The sequence below is a fragment of the Chelon labrosus genome (assembly GCF_963514085.1).
Source record: "Chelon labrosus genome assembly, chromosome: 6".
NCBI classification, from domain to species: Eukaryota; Metazoa; Chordata; class Actinopteri; order Mugiliformes; family Mugilidae; genus Chelon; species Chelon labrosus.
In genome coordinates, this window is record NC_140342.1 from 16278899 (window position 1) to 16298916 (window position 20018).

Consider the following 20018-nt stretch of genomic DNA (forward strand, 5'->3'; position numbering starts at 1 on the left):
GCTTGCCAGCCACCTCGGTATCGAATGTTGTGTTGCATATTTTGTCATTCAGGCCTGTCCCGAAATTGTAGGAATCACACCATCAATTTATGAAGGAGCCATCCAAATGTGACAACAGGCTTATGCTAAATGGAGAAAATAGAGCTAAACATTGTTAAAACACCCCTAGACCCACATGGTAGAGAGTGCTCGGCGGAGAGCTGCTATGCTCCCCGCTGTGAACTGGGAAAGTGATGTTGGTGGGCTTCCTTCTCCATGAGGGCCGCATCGTTCTTGGGCCCCGATATGAAGCCTTTTTGAAGTCTGTTTCCTGCAGCAGCGTGCCAACATTAATGTTTCCACAAAAGCAGAAACGCTAAATCAAATGAATACACTATACTGTGCTATTCCACATTGACTCTTGAATCCCCAGAAAATTCTTAAAGCAACATTATAAAGACTATTTGCTATATATGTCTCCACTATGTATATTTAATACTTATTTTTTAAAAAACATTTATTCTAGCTATTAAGAGAAAACTCAATATGAAGCAGGTGAACACATCTTGGTCAAAATCAGAAGTTGTCTGCTGTGCAATAAACCTGTCCATGCATCAATATAAAATTTCACCTGCTAGTGAATATTAAAGGGTGACTCCAACTGCATTGTTCACATTTTATATAATCAAATATAATTCCAAGATATGATAATAATTGGGACATCAATGATGCATTTGGGATCAATCCTTTATTGTTTCAAAACTCTATCTTTTACAATACAGTCATTTATTGTTACATGTGATTTAATGGGTAATATACAATGTCTCCCGATAATGAAACACAGTCACAAAGTTTTCCTTTCTACATATCAATATTCTATGATAGTGAGAAGTTTGTGCTGATATATTTACTTAGTTCTGACAGCTCAATTAACTTCCCTTTTCAAATCAACAAAAGCATTGTTTTTGAAAGTGCATTTCAAGGATTGCAAAGACGACCGTGTCCGTCAGTCAGTCATAATGTACAGTTCAGTATTGACAGAGGGCCATACTGCTTTGTGAGTAACAAACAGCATTAACTACATTTCCAACTACAACATTTATCTGGATAAGTAAATCAAAGAAAATATATCAATATGCATGCCATGAACATTCCTCCATAAACATTTATAATAAATGTATATTTTTATTTAATTATGTTGATAATGACACAGTATTTTCCACAAAAGGACAAATGCTGATAATGAGAACTAATATTTAACATCCAATTTTTGTTCAATTTCACACACAGGTCAAATGGCATAATGCCACAGTGTATAGGGCGATGCCCTAATAAGGTTAATAGCATTTGGTCCACAATAACAAATCCGGGTTTAAAAGAAAACAAAAACGTGATAGCAGGTGGGATTTTGAATTGAAAAGCAAAAAAAAAGAAAAAAACAAAACAAAAAGCATGATGACGATCTTCTTTCCATGTTTCAAGTCATGAATTATGATGTGAAATTTCTGTTCAAAAATTAAACAATATAAATATACATTTTAGCTCATTACTTGGCTATTATACTTTTCTGTTCCATGGAACAGCTTTCACTCTGTAGAACTTGGTTCCTAAAGGAACCTTGAACCTGTTCTGGGCCTAGAGAAGAAAAAGAGATTTGTGAGAAATAAAGAAGACCGTTGACACGACAACATTACAGATATAGCTAATGAATCAAACTATAAAAATCACAACTATATATACTATATAGTACCTTTTTTGCCTGGCAATATTCCTTCTCCATCACCTTTCCAAGAACCCACGGCCGTCTTGAGGTCCCTGATGCTAAACAACAAAACACATCAACTCGTTAAACCATTAATAAATACTCGTATGTGCAACGTAACGCTTATAAAGAAACATACGAGGACCCATGTACACACAGCATCAGTTGTTTTTAAAATTCCAGTCATTACTGATGCAAAATCACTCGTTTATTTATTAGTAAATAATTACAGTTCTCATAATGATCTCAAGAGGTCTGGGTGAAGCTGACCTGGTTTGAGGTCCAGTGCAGTGAGAGACTCTGAGTGGAGGAAGTAGAGGGTGGGACCGACTGTGAACAGCACGTAGTTGTCATGCCTTTCATCCAGGATGATTAGGACCAAATCGCCAACCTGGAAACTGAAACATAAAAAGAGGGACACAGAGATAAAGGCATGGTGACACCGAGTTCTGCAAACTGAGGACAGAAAAGACAACACATTAATGGTAATTACATAATAACGTGTATAATTATACTGCATGTAATGATGGTCAGAGTTTTAGCTGCCAACACAAATGTTTTTAAAAAAAATCACATCAGCTAGGACATGCTAAGGCCATGAGGTATTATTAATTTTTTTTTTATTCACTTACTCTCTGATGGCGATTTTGTCTGAATGCCGTGACGACACAGACGACATGCTCTGAGACATCTACAAAGAAAAGCATCAGCGCAACATTACTGATGTTACACAGAAGAGTTAACAATACTGACTACAGCTGACTTTCCAGGGGACTTATTTAAACATTTGTCTGACTGGGCAATTGCAAAAAAACAAAAAAAAAAGAAAGAAAAAGAAATAAACCTGGTCATTAGAATTATTACTTTTACTCAGCGATGGCATAAAAATAAAGTCTAATCTAAGCTGCGTATTACTGAGTATCACAATTGAATAAAACAACTTTTAAAATATTAAAAGAAACGCATATATTAAATATAAATGTTTGTGTGTCATCAAGAATCATCACTTTACACATTCTAATGACACTCATCATAAAACCCATTTTCCTTCACTGAGCTCTTTAGCCTCCTGGGTCAGGATTTTAGTCTTTGATGCTACTGCCACCTAGTGGAGCAAGTGTTACATAGCTCACAGTGATGATAAACTGACCAGTCTTTGACTGAGGCGCTTGTTTTCTTCTTCCTTCATGTGTAAAGTCTGCAACATATTAGATAGATTAAACACATAGAGACATACATAAGCATAGTTTACTTTGCGATCAAATGCAATGTCATATATACGCAGTACGTATATTTACCCTCTCAAGTAAGATTATCCGCTGTTTCTCTTCTGACATCATATTATCACTACAACAAAAAAGATAGATATGAATATATTAGTGAAATGTAATAAAACGTTAAGACAACCGGATCAAATTTGGTCTCATGACTGCTCAACTGTTCTTAATATCACTGGTAATAAAAGAAAGACTTACACTGTCTGATGCTAGCCTGCCTTCCTTCTCCTGTCCATCCATTTTTGGAAAGTTTACACAAAGGCCTCTTGAGATTCTTCTTCAATAACGCAAAGGTTTGTTTCTGTCACTGGCAATCTATTCAATAAAATCCTAACTGTATATAACTGCGGCCTCCTTCAGGTCTGCTTTGCTTTGGATATATGTAAGACTAAAATGCTGAGAAAGCAAAATCCAAATACTGCAGTAATGGAAGCGTACAGAAATTATAATAATTTCTTGCGCCTGTCAGAGTTTCACACTCAAACCTCTCAATGCTCGCACCAGTAAGTTCTTGCATAAAAATAATTAAATTCAACTTAAACTGAAATCTAATTCAGATTCCACAGCTTAACAGTAGGCCTTTTGTAAAATTCACACTAATGCACACTGTAAAGAAAGATTGTCTGCTCTGAACTGCTCTGACCTAAATAAAAATCTCTTCAATGGCATGTATTACTAAACAGGACTCTAGTAAGAGTAAGACAACATGGAAATGTGTTGTCGTACCCTGATTTCTCCTCAGTAACTTGTCTTCATGAGAGTGTTAATGTGTGTTTTTATCATGTGAAATCACTAGTCACTAGGACATGCAGCAAACTATAAAGACAACAATGTTTATTGTAGAGCTGGTGCTTACTGGACGGTCACCATGCTGGCCTCCACTGCTGAATCAACATGTTCGTCCTCTTGAATCGCTGCCACAGAGGCCAGTCTGTCAGTATCACTCAGGGGGTCAGACGAACAAGCCCCAGCCACAGGCAGAGCTCTGGCTGCTGCTGCGGCTCCGGCTTCTGTGACCTCTTGAGCTGAAGGGTTAGGGGTGAAGAAGGCAGAGGAGACCAGTGCTGTGCTGCGCAGGCGGTTCAGCTCTTCTTCCAAGTGCTTCTTTTCCTGCATCACACTAGCCCTGTCCTCGGACAACGTCTCTATCAGAGCTGCAATAAGCAAAATGAATGTTACTGACAGGATTAAATTCAAATCTGGATTTATTTATTTATTTTTAATATGAGGAACTTCAAAACACAATATTCACCTATGGCTTGTTCCATTATACCCTGATTACACCCTCCACAATGCACTCAGTACGTTCAGTACAGCACTCACCTTTGTCCTTCTCCTGCTGTTGTGTGACGTTCCGCAGCTTCTCCGTGAGATCATTGATGATCTGCTCCTTCTTCACCTTTTCTCGGGTTAGAACGGTGTTGAAATTTGTCTAGACAAACAAATAAGGTTCATAATATTCATGAGTATATTTATAGAATTATTCCTTTACCGATTCCCTCATGGGGAAATTCTTTCTCTGCATTTCACCCATCCATTCATTTACACAGCAGTGTATACACTCGGAGCAGTGGGCTGCCACTTGGGTAGCGCCTGGGGGAGCAGCTTGGGGGTTAGGTCCGCTCTCATAATAATAATAATAATGCAATGGAATCATGTGGCCATTTCTACAGCGAGGCCATATGTGCCCAAGTAAAGTAAACACATCGTATAAAACATCACACAACAGAGCGAAGAGGTACAAGTCTTTCTTTGCTGCAACTGCAAGCAACACAGACAGGAAATTAGTTCCAGCACAGAAAAATGGATTTGCTGGACAGACTAATTAAGAGATGTGTCTGTAGATATGCTAGACTCAACTTGACATTAAATGCAAATGGCTGAGGAATGGTCAGTCAGGAATGGTCGGTAAGTACTACGCAGTGCTTAAAATGTAGGTAGGAAAGCATTCAGTGTGCTGCACATATGCCAGATTATTAGACAGAGCTACAACAGGACAGCCATGCAGCACAGACAACTTTCCTAAAGGTTACAGAGGTGCTGAATAAACCTTTCAGAGGCTTCCGTATTTGCTTACCCGAATACATTTCTAGTGTTTAGCCATTATTAGCAAAAAATATCAGATGAATTATGACAATTATCTGTCTTATGCTTTCTTACAGCGATATTAAATAAAGGTGTAGTTATGACCAAAGCTCAACAAAAACAAAAACAGTACCCCGACAGCCTCTCTGCAGCCTAAACACAAACCTGCTGCTCTGCGATTAGAGACGTCTTGAGGTTCTGCATCTCCTCGTTCTTCCTCTTCTCCAGGAGCTCTATCTGTGTCTGCAGGGTGTCTCTCTCCTGCTGCAGGCGCTCTTGTATTGCCGAGTCCAGAGACAGAGGTGCTCCTGCATCTGCACGCCCCTCAGCATGCAGCGGCAAGCCCTCATTACTGAAAAAGAACGAAGAGTAAATTTTAATTCAGGAAACGAAGGAATTACGTAAACGGTGTATGTCAGCACACATTTATTTTTTTAATGCAAGCTGATGTAATAAGAAAACCACAGAAAGCAAAAGTAAGAGTTCAATTTGTGTCGTGTCAATGGATTAAACACTCACCTTCTCTGTCTCTCGTGAAGCTCATTCTCAAGTTGTCTGATTTTGTCTAAAAGTCTCTTCTCCATCTCATCCTTCTGCTTCTCCAGCTCTTTAAAGGCATCTGGTGCTGTAACATTAGTGGCCTCTTCTTTCGCCGCCTTTTTCTCAATTGCATGTTTGCCCTGCTCTAGTTTTTTGGAGAGCAGGTCATTTTCTGCCTGCAAGCCGCTGATAACAGCCCTCAACTCCTGCTCCAGTTCTTGGAAGCTCGTCAACTGCTTTTCTTTTTCTTCACTTAGAGCGGCCACTTGCTGATCTAATTCCTCCCTAAGTTTCTGTTGCTGCTCAGTGTGATTCCTCTTAGCATCCTGGGATTGCTGCTGCAGGAAAGAGAGCTTGTTGCCCAGCAGAATAGTCTCCTCCTCGTGTCTGTCCACCAGCTCTGAGATGCAGTGGTCTTTCTCAATCCTCATGAGAGTCCTCAGCTCTGCTAGGTCCACTTCATACTCTTCATTTTTTACCTGAAGTTGTCTTTTGACTTCAGCCAGCTCTTCGTGAAGGGCTTTTGTCTCAACCTCTACCTGGGACTTCACAGCCTCCACCTGCTGCATCTTGGCCTCCTCAAATAAAACCCGCATCTCTTCCGTCTCCGACTCTTTGAGGGCTAGCTCCACCTCTAGTTTGCAGCGGAGTTCTGCAAGCTCAGTAACGCGAGCCTCCAAGTCCTTCACTTGTTTGTCCTTCTCTCTAATAGCGGTGGCATGGTGATCAGCTGCCTCACTTAACTTTGTACTATTTTCAGTGGCAAGGTGTTCCAGAGCCTCCTTGTTATCCTTTGTTAAGGTCTCCAACTCTTCCTTGTGTTCCTGCTTCATTCTGTCCGCCAACTCCTTTAAATTGGTCTGCGCAACACCTTCCAACTCCTGCCGAATCTTCTGCTGACTGCGTTCAATCTCAAAGTGCAGATTCTCAAGCTGACTGGTCAAAGAGTCTCTTGAGGCTGAGACCTTCTTGATCTCCTCAGTTTGATCACTGATTATCTGCTCCAGGTTTTTGATCCTGTCAGTCAGATTACGCTCCGTTTCAACCCATCGCTCTTTCTCATGCTCGAGTTGAGTGAGTTCTTTCTCTTTGCGCTCCATAAGCCCCTCCAGCTCCAGCATTGCCCGCTGGACATCTCGGACAATATTCTGATTTACTTGGTTTTCCTCTGTTAGTGTTTCAACCCGCTTCTCAAGCTCTTGCCGAAGAGCTAGGAGTTCACTCTGATGCTGCTCTTTCAACTCCAGTGCATGGGTCTGGCAGATGTTATCCACAATATTTCGCACCTCTGTGGTCATATTGCGCAGAACAAAGCCAAAATCCTGCTGTTCTTTTAATACTACCCCTCTTAAGTGACAGAGGTCATCCTTTACACCTCTAAAGTTGGCTTGGGACTCCTCTGCAGCACATCGATATCTCTCTATAACTTGTTTGAGAACAGTGATCCTTGAGTTCTCCCTCTCCAGTATGGTGGTATCCTGCATTCGCTTGTTGTCAATAGCATTGATAACTGACGAGTACAACGACTCCACCATCATTTCAGGGCTAGTAGGGTCACTCATGGGGTTCGAAGAGGTCACGTTCTCTTCGATCACAAACTCGTTGACGGCAGACATGAAGTCAGACTCAGGGCTCTCTGCTAGAGAATCCAAGTCAAGGGACCCCTGCTGCAGGACCGGATCCATGTTCGGATGGCCAATGGTTTCAAAGTCAAAGGTTTGCGCATCGATGCTGTCTGGAGATAAGTCCTCTAGAGGAGCTGGGACGGGAACATGTATGGGCTGGCAGCTGGCTCCCTGAAGACCAAGAGAGGATGGCGTTTTGGAGGACATCGGTGTCGTCGCCCCATGTTTGCTTTCAGACTGCGGCGTCACTACGGTTGATCTCTGGGCACTCTGACTGCAAGATGCCTGGAAAGACATAACAGATGAAGATCATCCAGAGAATGTAAGAATAGTTCATTCAGGTCCAGTTACAAAGTTTAAAACTTTCTGCAAAAAGCAACAGATAACAGACAAATGAGAAGAAAGTCCAGTTGACAGATTTACTTGTGTTTATTTGAAAGTTGTGTTTTCATTTCAAGCAATGGTTGCATATCAATGTGTAAAGAAACGGTGGTACATGAAAAGATGTCATTACCCTTTGTTCACTGAGCAGGTCTGTTATGGTTTGAGACATCTCGTCCACACTCTGTGCAGCCTGGACCAGCTGCTGAAGCGTCTCTATGTGGTAATTTAAGGGTTCAAAGTCACACATGGTGGGAACCCTGCCAAAAGATATTAGGAATACAAGGACAGAATTATAAAAACAAAATAGCTTGTGGTTTTTATTTTAGTACAAGCAAACTGTGGCAGAGGTCAAGAGCTTGGCACTAGATAATGACTTGGTTTAAAGCCAGTTTCCACACCTGAAGATCAGACTTCCTCTTTTAATTTAGAAAATTTGCACTTTAGACTAGTCTCAACTCAATCTAATGCATTCCGTATGTTTAAATTATTTATGCAATAACTGTGACTTACATAAGAAAAGGCTGCACTTCTAAGGGACAACAAGATTTCAAGTACTGCAGGTCGTCAAGTGAAATGTCTGGAAGTTCATCATCAAACCTTCTGGGCTTACGCGTCTGTGACAAATAATAAACACAGAAAAAAATGGGCGTAAAATTGTGTGAAACTGTTGCGATACATGATAATACAATATAGAATAATACTTACACAAAATGACGTTGGAGGCCATGAATCAAGTCCTCTGAACAACCGGTTTCGGAGGAAAGACTTTCCTGTAAAACCAAGCAGTAAATAGGTCAAAACTCTGATATTCAAAAGCACATTTTGCTCTACCACGACTTGAATATCACTTCTTTGAAAAGGTACTTACTAAAGAGTTTCCCAAAGGATTCCCTCTTGAACTTCTCTGCCTCGTACAGTCGTTTCCCATCCTTCACAAGTGCATAAGCCCACTGAAAAGATGAAAGAATTAAAGATTTTAACATAAATTCATACCCATAGAGTAATAATCATTTTGGTCTCAAATACAATCAGTTCAAAGCTATTCTTTGTACAGATTTGAATGTTTTTTTAGTTTTAGAAGAAAAGATCCAGTCTCTCAGGGGGTAAACTGTTTAAGACTTTGTTCAAGAAAAACAAAATGCAAAGTAAGGTAAGAGGATTAGCTTGTTCTAACAACTATTGTCAAAAAACAAAATCAGCTTAAAAAGGAAATACGAGAGCAAAATAAATTCAGTTAGTATAGCTACTGCCTTTTCATATTCGTAGTGCGCATTTAGATACAGCTATACAAAAAAGGGAAGCACTACAGGCATTATCAGTTGGAGTTAACATGTACACAGCTGCTGCAGGCAAAGATTCAAAGTGCTGGTAAAATGTTTTTGAGTTGTTCTACAGCAGTGTTTTTTTTTTCTCATTGAAAAAAATCACAAGGGACACCACCAACCGAAAATGTTAAAAAAAAAATAAATAAATAAAATTAACAATATAAAGTTATTCTTGTCAAAGAGTCTTGAATAGGAATTAAACACAAAGAAAAAAGTCTTTATATATACATATATGTACACACACAAACAGATATATATACACACAGACACTTGACAATGGCATATTATTTGCAGATAATAATTAATTCGTTTTCAAAAAATGTTTTTTAAATCAATTAGGTGAAACTGGATAACTTCCCACAGCACACCTGACGATCTCTCACGGCACACTAGTGTGCCGCCGTGGCACAGTGGTTGAAAAACACTGTTCTACAGTACTGAGAGCAGCCACCGAAAGCACAAAAACTCTGTCACACTCTTAGTCCTTCACATACCTGCAAAACAGGTTGTACCGCCCAAAACACAAAAACAATTGAGTCTAAATCCGTTTAGCTTAAAATGGACTTAACTATTGACTCACAGCAAACAAATTATGAAAACAGTTTTCATCAATATTCTATTAAACACATCTACCAGAACAAAATCAGTAACACAAAAGAGCTCACACCTAGAGCTGTCTTAATGCATGATTAGAGTGCAATAATGGCATTTAGCACTGACCTCTCTGTAGTGTCGCATAAACATTTTTCTCCTGACGACTTCCACAACTGCCAAGCAGTACATCTGGGGCACGGTACTGAGGGCCTCAACCACTCTCACTCTTTCCATTAGCTCTGTAAGAAGTCTGAGCAGAGCCTGAAGCTTCTCCCCATCCTGGTCTGCATGAAGCATCACGTAGCAGCACCATCTAAAATCACAATCGCAAGCGTGATTCTCTTGACTAAGGATCTTTAAAAACAGTAAGCCACAATGGAGTCATGAAACTAAAAGAACAATCAATACATATTAGGAAAGAAGTGATTTTAATATTTACTTGAGTCTGACTTGAAGGTTGTTTGCAAGTTCCTGTTTGGCAGTGGTGCACTTCTTTTTAATGTCTAGCAGCTTTCTGTGGTTGTTCAGCATGATCATCAGCTGGTTGGTGTGACTCAGACACAAGTCAGGCAGAACAGATGTATCCTTCAGGTTTTCAGCCCGCTTCTGATTGGCCAAAAATCCCTGCAAGCGATCACATGTAAGCATAATTCAGAAAATAACTGGCAATGGAGAGAGTCACTTAACTGTGTTCATCTCTACGTACCTGAGCAAGTTCTTTCTGTTCATTCACCAACTTCTTACAGCTTGCAATCATTTGGTCTAGCGCATACAACCTGTCCTCGAGCCCTTTGATGGCCTTCATGTTTTGATTATCCAGCTTGGCAATTGTGTCACGGCAATCTGTCAAGAAGGGCTGAATGATCCGCGGGTCAAGCTGAAAGACACAACATCTCGATAAAGTCATTTTCCCCTCACATATTAAGATAACACTGTATTTAGGACACTATACTGACACGTCTATTCATTCATCAATAACTTACCCTGTTGATGGAGTCAAAGCATTTCCTCACAACCGATTCCACATCATTGGGTCGGTCTTGGACGTTGATCCAGTCTAATAGTGTAACATTGAACGAGGCCAGGTTAGCGAGATCCGGAGTGTCGTCGTCGTCGTCGTCGTCGTCGTCGTCGTCGTCTAGTAGTGCAGCCCTCAGCCCACCGCTGTCAGTCATTTCATTGGTTTCCCGGTCTCCAGCTGGCTCACATGTGGCTGTCCCCGAAGCAGAAAAGGATCCAGATAACTTGGAAGGCTCCTTTGCTTCAGCAGCGCAGCGCACAGAGTCAGTGGATTTTTCTTCTTCTGTCTCATCTGAATCCTTCCCTGGGGTTGAACTGGACTTCTCCATGCTCTCTCTGTAACTGTGTTGTGTCAAACATTCCAGGAGCGGTATCCTTGCCATTACAGAAACCGCTGTCCCTAACCTGCAATCATAACAAGAGGTGAACTAGGACATAATGTTTATTCTCTTATATCACAGAACTATATTACTTGCATCTGTTTTTTTTGTTTTTTTTTAACAAAGTTTAGATAAATAAGATCAAACCTGTTGGATAGGACGAGGAAAGTGTTAAATATCACATCCTTGGTGGCAACACTTACTTTGAAAGTTTCACCTTGATTTCTTCCAAGTCATGTTGATAATTTGTGTATGCGGAGTTGAATTTCATGAGCAACTTCTGATAAGACAGAGTGCAGTCATCCAGATTAGCCATAATAGCAGCCCAGCCTTGGTGTTGAAGGTGTTCATCATGAACCAAACGTTCACAGAAAGAGCAAAGTTTGTTGGCAACTTCAAACATTTCCTGGAGAGAAATATGTCGGAACAAGTTATAAGTTAGTCATAGTTTATGGGAGTATACAGTAGCTTTATAAAAAGAGATGTACATAACTTAACTTGTACATAACTAATTTCTTATTCCCAAACTCCCCCAGCCTTAAAAATATATATGTAATTACCAGAGCAAGTTGTGTTCGCGAGGCAACGGTGTGAAATACAGCTGGCATCAGTAGAGACTCCTCCACCTTGACCTGAATCTCACTCTCAATCGAGAAGGTGGTTTTGGGGATCGTTGGATCCCGGTCACACAAGATCATCTCTTTGTTGAACAGGAATATGGGGTTGGTTTCCTAAAGATCAGCAGTGTGACATCAGTGTTAAGAAATTTAGATATATTCAACCTGTATTAGTTTATGGAAATTCTTTACAAACTCACAGTGCCAGCACTGTAGCTGCAGACTCGTCTCTCTGCAGCCATACATTCCCCTCCATTGACAACAAGGACTTGATGTTGAGTTGCAATCTTATATTTGGCTTGGATGGCATGCTTAAGCTCCAGTACGCTAAAACAAAAACAAAAAATATTTGTTTAGGTCACAATGAACAGGATGTACTGACTGCTATTTCTGATTAATAGTGTTTAAATGCCAGTGTCTTACGTTTGGACAGCAAGGTCAGTGTCAAATGTCAGTGTGCTGCCATTGTTGACCTGGAACACATACAACTTCATGTTGAATCTCCCAGAGTTCCTTGCAGGTGCCTTTCTTGTTCATTTAGTCACTCACCACCACCCTGCAAGAAAGGACAAACGTGAACATCATAGCTATAATTAAATGATACCATTAAATACCTTCTAATTAGAGGAGACGTTGACGTTTACTTAAAGTAACAAAGCTCCTTTATCGACGCCGATGTAAGTTTCTGTCTTTCTATTACACAGACTATACTTTGTGTAAAGATATTAGATTTATAACATTAACATTGGGTCATTTCATTACCTTTGAATTTAACTTGTAAATCTCTCCATGTCAAACGAATAATTAACTTATGAGCTGAGTCACCGTGCCGATGGGTTAAGCTAATGACAAGTTTTTGATATCCGAGCAGTCACTTAATATGTCGATTTAATACAAAGCCAGTATCTCAAAACTGCCAGAAGACGTAGACAGTCCAAACTGGTTGCTGTTTAGGGTGAGCAGCGAGACAGAAGGCTTCACTGGTCAAATGTCATGTCAGGTTAAAAATGACAAACTGGAGTTAGCGCTAACCTGCCAGTACCTGTTAGCCGTTATATGCCGTTATAAAACAACTTACCAGCTACGCCGCGTTCAGACTGTGAACGCTGGTTTGCTAATTGCAGTTAATAATGTTGACGGTCAGCACGTCTGCAGGCCTCCTGCCATTCGGCTTTTACAGTCCGTTATGTTTTAAGACTGGTACTACCTAATTGTTATTATTAACCTCGAGGCCTCCAGTTAGTCATAACTGTAGTGCCAAAGAAGTGGCCACCAACACCTGCTAGCAAGCTAGCCAGTCAATAATAACCCGCTGACTGCGCTAACTGGCTATTAGCTAAAACAGCTGTCAGGCTAGCGCAGGACAGTAGTTTCTATCGTCGATTAATCTGACAAATGTAATGAGATTAGCCGAAATGGTTAACGTGACTTGTTTGTGTGGACATCGCTCTAAGAGTGAGACTCCATGTAGAATTGGGAAAGTAAACGATTTCTTTGGTCTTACCTCACTTTGCTCGCATCTCCCTGTTCTTGGTCTTGGTCCTCGCCTAGGCGAGCTGGCTAGCTAACAAGCTAGCACCTAAGCTAGCTAGCTCACCCGTTTTAGCTTGGCATACATAGAGCTAGCTTAGCAAGCCACTTAGCTAACGTTAGCTGGACTAAACTAGACTAGACTGACTGACAACCATGATCAGTTGCACAGATCAAACACATTCCTGTTAAATAAAAGTTTAATTTGGCAAACTTCAGCCGTGATGGTGTCACAGACGGATAAAAGCACCAGTTGTTTATCCCTGGTAGCTAACTACGCTAACACCCTGTCAGTAGCTCAGGCTGTTTTGTTGTTGTCATCTGCTGATGTGCTGTTAGTGGACGATCCGTTCAGCAGAGATGCAACTGTAAGCACAGGGGTTGATAAGAAAGCTAGGCTATCTTCCTACTCTTAGATCATTCTGACAAGTTCTTCTTTTTTAACATTTTGTCTTGAATGTATATGTTTATGTATGTTACATGTTTTTATTATTTCAGTTCTATTTTCAGTACTACATCAAAAGTAAGATTTAATGCAATTATCATAAAGAAATTGTTATTCTGCTTCAACAGAAATGTTAATTTTAAACCTTATGTATTTTTGTTTATTTAAAATATCAGCTCTCAGTTTGGTTTTCCATACTATTGTTTTAACCAGAAAATCAAGTTGGTTACATGGGTCAGAGAAAGTAGCACCATTTATTTATTTTTGTAGTTTTACTCTTTATTTGTTCTATTTTGTGTCGCATACAGGGTACTACCAATATGAGATTGAGAAAGTACATCAATGAATAAATATGAGAGTCCCTCTGAACTGGTTCAAAAAATAGGTTCCTAAAGGCGTGTCTAAATTCCCATCCGTATATGTTCGTCACTGTACATTCCAGGTGAATTCTGGGAAAATAACAGAAAAAAACGCTGTGAAGTGTTTTGCTGCAACATGAGAAGGGGTGTGGTTAATGTAAGGCTGCAGTGTGTGGATGATCCTATTTTGCTGCAGAGAGGAGGTAGTTTGGGGATTGCCACCAGGTCCGGTGGAATTTTATTGAGATTCAAAACTTCCTGTATATAAACTTTATGTAATATATCGTACATTTATTCATTGGTATGCATCATTTTAGTGAAAAATTTATAAATACACCTGAACAGTTCACTTTGATTTGTTTTGGCATCTCTAAAATTGAACATAAAAATCAATACTGCTTTGTCCTTGAGTGTTTATTTTTGCTGTTTCTGATTATTACCGATCACGGTCAATTGACATGGTGTCATTCATCCATTTTTTTTTATAGCTTTACCTAAATACTTTTACAAGAAGACCTACTCAAGAATAGATGATAAAGTTTATATGAAAGTGACACAATAATAGTATTACTTCCCAACATGTACTGTGTTAAATTCAGTGTGCTTATAAGGAATAATGAGATCAAAGCATTATCTCAAATGTAATTTCTTTGTATATTCTGCATTCATATACAATTGTACAATACAATTATTCAGTAATAACTGTCAGTGAGTCACAACATTTTGTCAAAATGTAAAGCAATATCACTGGCATAGGCATGAACCAAACTAAACTGCACAATAATTCCTGTAACAATTTTACCCATTACTCATAATTAAAACTATACTCAATGTTTGTGGTGTTTTTAAGCCAAACGTCCCCTAGAGGTCACTGTATCACAATAATTTCTTTCAAACAAACCTTGCATATACAGTCAATGAAGCAAACAAAGTGCTTCTGTAAAAATCCTTGGAACAACAAGTCTCACATTTTACCTGCACTGATCTCCTGATTTGTTTTAGGGATATAAAGGGACCCCAAACTGCAATTTTGTGATTTTTGCATTCGTTGCTCACACAACTGTTGCTCAAAGTCACAGAACATCATTTTAAAATCTAGTCAAAATATTAAGCATAAAGGAATATTGTGCTTGCTTTTGTAAAAGTATTGCTTCTAAATGTGATAATGACACATTCCCTGCTTTTGATATAGCATTTATTTCTTATTGTTGCTAATTAGACTTAAGCAGTGAAGTGCATTGACTGTGAGCTGGTAGAGACTTTTAAATACATCGGGGTGCTAATGGGTACTAAAAAAAGATCAGTGCTTCTTATGAATCTAAAACATAACAACTTTTAATCAAATCTGCCAACATAGAACAAATGCTTACAATAGAAAGCTTCCACTTATAACCGAAATACACCAATCAGTCACAACATTAAAACCACTGATAGGAGAAGTGAATAGCATTGACCATCTTGTGACAAAACTGCTGGGACACTTTTACACCAGGCATTAATGTGGATGTTATTTAAACATGTACCATCCACCTAGACCAGACCAGGCACCCCCACCCCATAGCAATGACACTCAGCAGGATGCAGCCTGACTCAGACACACACACAAAAACAGTTTAGGAACAACTAAAAAAAAAACATGAAAAACAGCACAAGGTGTTGACCTGGCCTCCAAATTCACGATATCCCAAACTGATCAAGTATCTATGGGAGGGCTTGAGGGCCCCTCCTCTCAAGCCATAGGACCTAAAGGCCCCCACTAACAACATCCTGTTGCCAGACACCACAGGACACCCTCAGAAGGCCCATATCTATTCTCTGATGAGTCACAACTGTTTTGGAGGCACAAGCGAGACCTACACAGTATTAGGAAGGTGGTCATAATATTATTTCTAATCGGTGTATGTTGAAAGGGAAAGCAATTCAACACAAATTCAATTTGAAACAAGTTATGAAACAGCTTATTTTTCTTGCTGAAAACATGTATTCTAAACTGATAACCTTGTTTCATTTGAGTTGGTTCGGGTGTTTGGTTTAATAACTTCAGTAAGCGATAGAGACTGCGCAGCTCCACCAAAATAGCCATCAAGGTCAGTGGGCTGCTCCAGGCTCAGCTATCTCAAATCTCTGAGAGGTCTGTGTTTAGCAAGGCCAGTGGCTCTCTGCACTCCACTGGTTTACATCCGTAGATGGTAGTTTAAACGGATTTGTCTGCATGGCACCCAAGAGTGCCCTAACATGAATGAGGAGTCGTCTCTCCTTTCTGCAGTTAGTTAACGCTCAGATGTCAGATGTTACCCAGAGAAACAAATGTATTTATTCTCATTAAGATGGATATTTTAATCCCCCCTTTTTATCTCATAAATTCATGTTTGACAGGTTTATGATGTGCAGAACGATTTGTGTTTATGTAATTATAGATTTTCAAGCTTTAAACTTGGAGCACGATCAACATGCCTGATGTGAGAGACGAAATGGTTTTATTTAATCATTTGTCCATGAGAAATAAATGACTTTAAGCCAAGAGAAAAGGAAAGGAAACAAAGAAAGAAGGCAAAACAACACTTCCAGGTCATCTAAAGTTCATAAAAGAAGTTTAAAAAGTAAATGGGGTCACATTAGTATTAGCTTTAGAAAGTTTTTCACTTAAGCCTACAATATATCTTAGCTCTGGGATCTGTGAAATGAACAGAGCTCATTTTAAATCATACACTGGGTTATTAATGAAGCCTTGAGCTACCATATGCACACATTAATTGGTCCTGACCACTTACTTTAGTTTCATCATTTTAATAGGTAGTCTCCAATTTTTTTTTTTACGTAAACCTGTCGTCCAAAGTAAATGTAAAGTTTTAATATTGTATTAAGCAATTGTTCCATGTCAAAGAAAACGATTACAGGTCTACTATTTAAAAAGGATGAATCAGAGGTTTTAGTTTAATAGTTTTGCTTTAGGGATGCAATGTCAAGACACGTACGATCACATGAAATGGAAACTATGAGTTACATACGTATATTTAACATTGCTGTATGTATATTAGGAGTTTAATGTCACTGCTTGCCATTAAACTTTTGTAAAGACTTTATACTGTGTGGTTTTAGTGGAGAAAACCTAACCAAGTAATCACTAAGTGAAATGGCCCAGCTAAAACTGGACATGTATGATATTTAATCTACATTTGCCTCGATCAGGATGATGATTACACCTCTCAGTTGCTTATGTGTAATGAAAGCGTTTTATATAATCAATAATAATATAACTTATATCATTTAGTATGCATGATAGTTTGCCAGAAGATGTTTTACACAGGGTCGTATGTGGTTGATGGATAAATATGCAGTGGTTTAAGAGTGGCTCCATCCTGTCTTCAGTAAAAATGTGATCATATTTCAAGTGCAGGATGTGCTCCATCTCAAATGGTTTTTATATTGAGGTCTTTTTTTTTTTTCTTTTTTTTTTTTGGAGATACACCTGAAGGTTCTGGCCACAAGTGATTATTAATTTGGGAGAGATTCAGCTGGAAGCATTGCGTTTGGCCCTCTTCTCTGCAAGTAAAAATTAAAATCAATAATTTAGAGGGTTTCGTACATACAGCTCGGCTGCTCAGTATTCATGACAGCCTCCATTGTACTGGGGCAGCTCTCAGAGGCACCGCAGATCATTTGCAGCATGAATCCAAATTAGTCAACCGGGAGATATAGCGCTCATCATTTCAACCCGTGCATGTCTGTGAAACACACTTAAAGTTTTTCTTTTTTTCAGAAAATTACATTTATTCAGAAGAAAAGAGATTAGAAGAAGAAGTGCTAAATAATTAAACCATATTAAAAACTGAGTCTTTATTCCGTTTTTCTTTCTGTTTCTGTACATTTGTGCTCACAGTGACAATCGGCTGTGTGTGTTTATCTAAAATAAATAATTAAGATGACTATTTTAAATAGCCTGCACATTCTTACATACACTGATCAGGCTTAATATTATGACCACCTTCCTAATATTGTGTAGGTCTCCCTTGTGCCTCCAAAACAGTTGAGATTCATTAGAGTCTGTGGGTGTCCTGTGGTGTCTGACAACAGAATGTTGTTAGTGGGGGCCTTTGGGTCCTATGGGTTGAGGGGAGGGGCCTCTGTGGATCAGGCTTGTTCTAGTCCATCCCACAGGCTCTTGTGAATCTAGTGAATCTGGAGGCCAGGTCAACACCTTGTGCTGTTTTTCATGTTTTTTTTTCTGAGTTGTTCCTAAACCGTTTTTGTGTGTGTGTCTCTGTCAGGCTGCATCCTGCTGGGGATGGCTGCTGATATTAAGCAGTGTCATTGCTATGGGCTGGGGGTGTCTCATCTGGTCTAGGTAAATGGTACATGGTAAGTAACATCCACATGAATACCAGGTCCAAATGTTTCCCAGCAGAACATTGCATCGTCACAAGATGGTCAATATTATTTACTTCTCAGTGGTTTTAATGTTGCGGCTGATCGGTGTATATTACTGTTAGAAATTAACTGAATCTTTGAGCTATACTGTTCTGTAGTTATTGCCATAGCAGCACGTCCTGTCAACCGTTTGCCAAAAAGGGAAGCCCTGCAGGCGGTCTTCTGTCGCATCCCTGATGATGCAAACTGCTTGGATTAAAAGATGCAGAGCCAGTAGCGATGCCAATATTAACACATGTCAGCATAGTTAAAGCCAGAGAATAGACTGCACAGTTCATGTAATCAGAAATAGGAAGTTACGGCAGAGTCAATAACGTATCTGAACAACAAATTGTTTTCAGATTCACCAAATTTAACTTGTAGCTCCCTGCTGCTTTATATTTATCAGAAGTGCTCATCCACAAGTGGGGCAGGTAATTGTCATCATTATGCTAATACGCAAAGGGAACATTGCTATGAAATGAACCGGAGAGTGACAAAACCCTTACAGCAGATTAAACAATCATTGTTGCCATAAATGTCGTTTACACCAAAATGGAGTGCAACAGGATGTGCATAGTAATGTGTTTTGGATAAAGGGGGAGTTCCAAATGTGGTCAACAGATGGTGGCAGAAGGCTGAAGAAAGCACACACAAGACATACAGTGCACTGTGCAGCATGCTGTCTTCACATTGTGATGGTGTGTCATATACAATGTGTTTCCAGAAGATAATATTAGCATCTTTTGAAGGATTCCTCAGTTTTGGTCACGTCTCTCTGATGGAGAAGCACAATGCAAGGATGTAGTCACAAAGCAAGTTGTCTACTTCATAAAGCAACATCATAAAATTAAGTATAACGATGACAATCTTCAAAAAATATTCTTGCTGGAGGAGTTATTAATGCTCAGACACGATTCTGCTTTACAACAAGAACTTATGCCATGTTGTGCCTCCGGTTCATCTCTGCAGTCAGGTCTGGTTACATAATAAGTCAGATAAACACAATTAGATAAACATGCAACAATGTGAATCCACAAGCAGCAGAATAAGTACACGACCCGTTAAGCTTACATTTATGCATTTTATTCCGAAAATGTGAAATATCTGAGCCGAAATGGCAGTAAGTGTCTGAGGCCGTTCTTCCAGTGGTAACACTGGGGGGGTAGAATAAAAAATGATTATTTCACTGTGTATTATTAATGTGTTGGAAAAGACGTTCTAAGCTGCAGGCAGCCTGAAAACTCAGACTGAAAGACTTTAATTTTCTCTGTATTATATTTGAATGACTTTCCATTTTTCAAATAGGAAGTTTCACATCTATTGCGCAGTGTTTCTCTCCTGCATTAAAGAGTCAATGTGCTCGACTTAACAGACTTAACAGTCACGCCTTTTGTTTTAGGTAGAGTTTGTTTAATGAGTCCTTATCAGCAGCACCACACGGCTGCAACAACATCTTGACTGACGGTGACAGTCATCTTGGACAGCTGTTGTTGTAATGTGCATTCAAGCCAGCAGGTGACTCTGTCTCCTCCTCTTCCTTTACAATGCAGAAAGATCCACTATATGAGCCACATCACCCCACTTCTTACAGGATTCTTTAATGCAACGACCTTTTAGACATGCGCTGACTTTTGATAAAGTGTGCATGCTGTGCTCAAAAATGAAGTATCAGTGTTTGGTGTTGTT

General features: G+C 39.5%; 1 protein-coding gene across 1 annotated transcript; it reads right to left on the reverse strand.

Annotated features, from left to right (window-relative positions):
* Window positions 1-708: 708 nt before the first annotated feature.
* Window positions 709-13435, reverse strand: rb1cc1 (RB1-inducible coiled-coil 1). Its single transcript, XM_084547438.1, has 23 exons — window positions 13093-13435; window positions 12012-12144; window positions 11789-11915; window positions 11532-11702; window positions 11175-11377; window positions 10555-10996; window positions 10278-10448; window positions 10011-10195; window positions 9698-9884; window positions 8521-8602; window positions 8358-8422; window positions 8163-8266; window positions 7783-7909; window positions 5623-7553; window positions 5269-5455; window positions 4342-4450; window positions 3875-4172; window positions 3040-3088; window positions 2892-2939; window positions 2374-2432; window positions 2012-2139; window positions 1730-1800; window positions 709-1614 (listed from the first exon to the last, which is right to left on the reverse strand). Exons 2-23 carry the CDS (start codon window positions 12080-12082, stop codon window positions 1537-1539), a joined length of 4893 nt encoding a protein of 1630 aa, XP_084403564.1. The 5' UTR covers window positions 12083-12144; window positions 13093-13435; the 3' UTR covers window positions 709-1536.
* Between the last annotated feature and the right edge of the window lie 6583 nt (window positions 13436-20018).

What these genes read in the sequence shown, in the direction of transcription:
- rb1cc1 (XM_084547438.1), bottom strand. Translation starts at nt 12,082, where the DNA reads ATGAAGTTGTATGTGTTCCAGGTCAACAATGGCAGCACACTGACATTT. An exon ending in GAAGTGCAGCCTTTTCTTAT is followed by an intron (nt 7,910 to 8,162) that starts GTAAGTCACAGT and finishes ATCTTTTGGCAG; the next exon opens with GGTTCCCACCATGTGTGACT. An exon ending in AGCGCCTCAGTCAAAGACTG is followed by an intron (nt 2,433 to 2,891) that starts GTCAGTTTATCA and finishes TTTTCTTTGTAG; the next exon opens with ATGTCTCAGAGCATGTCGTC.